We start from the raw sequence: 3,298 nt of genomic DNA on the forward strand, positions 1-3,298 counted from the left end.
GAAAGTACTAAGCTAAAATTTATAAAACCTAGAGCTATCTTTTGAACAGGGTGGTGTGGACAGGAGTCATTTATTTGAGTGTTCTTTCTAGGGCCCAAGTTCATCAACCTGCAGAGCTGAAATAATTAAATTTTCAAAAATACATGCTTTATTGCTCTCTTCCTATAAATGTTTACTAGTCAAATGAAATTAATACAAATGTTGGGCTTCTGTGTAAAGCTAACTGCCCTATACTTCAAACCCTCAGGTTCACACATATTTTCATGTAAAAGCAAATTATAACAGTCAGTGAAACTGTATATCCAAACATAATTTTATTTCTGTAACTTTTTCATGATAGAAATAAAGATAAACGTTGGATGAGAAAAAATTTCCCAAAACCAAAGTGTTCATATCAAGTTACACAAAACTGCTCTTAGTTATTACTACTGTACTTCGGACCGGAGCGTGTTTAGTGTCCTCTATTTAACACCCCCAGACCATGTACACTGGTGAAGAACTTGGGTTGTCCTGCTGTTCCCTTGCAGTAACTGATTCACATTTTAATAAATCCTGGATTCTGCTTACACACAGCTTACCTTCATCTACTGTGGTCATATCTTGTTCTAGTTTCAATTTCTGTTGATTAATTTTTAGCATGGATTCTTCAATTGTCCCTTGACTTATTAATTTTATAACTAGTACTTCTCTAAAACAAATACAAAAATGTCCATTGGTTACTAAAGTTATTTGATATATGTGAAGTGTACTAAAAAGTTTAAAAATAATTTGAACAGTTTGATAAACATCCTTAAAGTTGAATTCTTTCACATTTTTCTCAGCAGTTAAAATTTTTAGAGATCCTTTCCTATTGATCAAAGAGGAAAAACATATTTGTACTTTAAAAATTACAGGTAGGCCAGACATGGTGGCGCACATCTGCAGTCTCAGCACTTGGGAGATTGAGGCAGGAGGATTATCCAAGTTCAAGGCCAGCCTGGGCTACACAGTGAGTTCAAGGCCAGCCCGGAATACACAGCAAAAAACCCCAAAGTAAATAAGTAACTAAAATTTAAGGATGAAACTCTGTGTATAGAGGAATTACATAAAAAAAATGCTAGCCTCCTCACTGCACCATAACACCTGGCTCTTATAGTAATTAAACTATGTAGTTTTGGATTAAAAATAAATTTCAACTGAGCCAGGTGTGGTGGCATACATGCCTATACTTGGAAGGTTAAGGCAGGAGGATTACTGTGAGTTTGAGGCCAGCTTGGGCTACCCAGTGAATTCAAAGCCAACCTTAAATATACAGTGAGACCCTCAAGTAACAGAATTCAAAGTAAATTCCAACCTAAAATACTTACTTAGTCTGGCCTACTCTGTGGCATCTATCTTCTGCTTGTTTGTCATTGTAAGGATTACAATCAAAATCGTGAAGTATAACAACATTTGCTGAAGTTAGATTTATTCCTAATCCACCAGCTTTTGTTGACAACAGAAATACAAAAATATCCATGTCAGTATTAAATTCATCAATTAGGTGAATCCTGTAAGATAAATACATTAGGTTAAATGTCACTAAAAGATAAGTAATATAATTGAAATTGAAAACAATCAGCATGGAAGAGAGACCTGAAAACACAAATAAGTGCTCTTGGAATTGTTAACTTTGCCTGCAGCTGTATTACTGAAGAATCTTCCAACCTACCAACTCTTCATTATTCCTCTGACAATTAACTATTACTTTAATTCAACTATCACTCTCCTAATTATTATTTTAATCAGACCATTCAATCTGTTTAATTTTGTCTTATGATCAGTTTAATTCATCTAAATACTACATATGCAATCTTTAATCTCAGAAATCTGTCAGTTGCTACTGGTGGACAGTGTAGTCTGAAGAAGCAGTGACCACAAGATCAAATTGTATCAGTGACTTCTTTTTTAGCCAGATGTTTTATACTGACTCTAGTACAGGAAAAGGAAATGTCTCTGGGTGAGAAAAATAAATCAGGTATTAGTATCACTAGAAAAAGCATTCTTTAAAAAAGAAAAATCCATGGGCTGGGGGTATAGCTCAGGAACACAGCACCTGCCTGGCAAGTGCAAGATCTTGAGTTTGATACCAGTACAAAAAAAACAAAAATCTTTTAAAAATTAAAAACCAAATTAATCTTAAAATAAGAAGATGCTCTAAATCCTAAATGAGCTTTTAAATAGAAAAACTATCCAACTCTCAAGCTATTCCAAAGTTCACTTGTAAGCAATTCAGAAGAAAAATTAAAAAGAAAATGTATCTCATTTTACAACCATTGTTGAATTCCTACCATCTTGTTGAGTGAAGCTCTATATCATTTCTAATATTTTTTTAAATTATTTTTATTCTCTTTAATCAATCTTGCATTCTTACATCTGGTAATCTCAGCAACTTCGCTGAAGATAACAATATGTAATATAACAACAATTGTTAATTTCCTATCATCTTGTTTTGAAATTCTGTATTGATTTGTGTTTTGTTTTTATCTTTATTATTTTGTTACTTTTTTCTTTAAAATAAAAAAAAATGTATCTCATTTTAAGGCATGATTTTCAATATCTAAATGTAAGAGTGAAAGCAAAAAACTCTCAGCAGATGCTCTAGACATTTACAATTCTAATAAATGATACATGAGTGATGTTCTAAAACTAATGGGACACAGACCAACCTTTCGGAAATCTGAGTCTTCCCATCCAATCTAAGGTACCGATGCTGATGATGCTTTAGGAGAACCTCTAAAATATCCAACATCATGGTAAACTGGCTGAATAAAACAACTCTGTCACCCTGTGAAAACACACACATGAATTAGAAATGGGAGAATAAAACCACTGTACCACTGAGTCTTGACACATTTGAACAAGCAGGAATGACTGTGCAGAACATTTCCTATGTTAAAAGTTACCTAATAATCAATTGTTTAAACATAAATAAATATAAAAAATGATGCTTAAATTTCTTGTTTTAGTTTACATATGAATAACTTACCTTAAACCCTACATGCAAGAGCTCAGTTTTGATTTTAAGGACAATTTCCTTTTCATAACAGAAAATGCCATCCATGTGAGTAACTTTATAAATGTTTAGATGCAGATCTTACATATCTAATCTGTTTCACACAAAACTGCAGCATTACTTAAATAATGAGTGGCATCCTCAAATACTTATTTGGTTTTGTTTTGTTTTGTTTTTTTTTGGTTTTTCTCCGGTACCGGGAACTGAACTCATGACCTTGCGCTTGCCAGGCAGGCGCTTTTGCCGCTGAGCTAAATCCCCAGC

At 33.3% G+C, this 3,298-nt stretch overlaps 1 protein-coding gene across 1 annotated transcript in view; it reads right to left on the reverse strand.

Moving 5' to 3' along the window:
* LOC102013142 (SWI/SNF-related matrix-associated actin-dependent regulator of chromatin subfamily A containing DEAD/H box 1-like) overlaps positions 1–3,298 on the reverse strand; it is a gene marked incomplete in the record, with an annotated part of 34,677 nt that overhangs the window by 4,622 nt on the left and 26,757 nt on the right. Inside the window, 3 exon segments of the mRNA XM_013517294.1 lie at positions 579–688; positions 1,347–1,529; positions 2,688–2,806. Coding sequence (XP_013372748.1) covers positions 579–688; positions 1,347–1,529; positions 2,688–2,806 — 412 coding nt within the window.

Source organism: Chinchilla lanigera, unplaced genomic scaffold (genome assembly GCF_000276665.1).
Source record: "Chinchilla lanigera isolate Chin_1 unplaced genomic scaffold, ChiLan1.0 scaffold00004, whole genome shotgun sequence".
NCBI classification, from domain to species: Eukaryota; Metazoa; Chordata; class Mammalia; order Rodentia; family Chinchillidae; genus Chinchilla; species Chinchilla lanigera.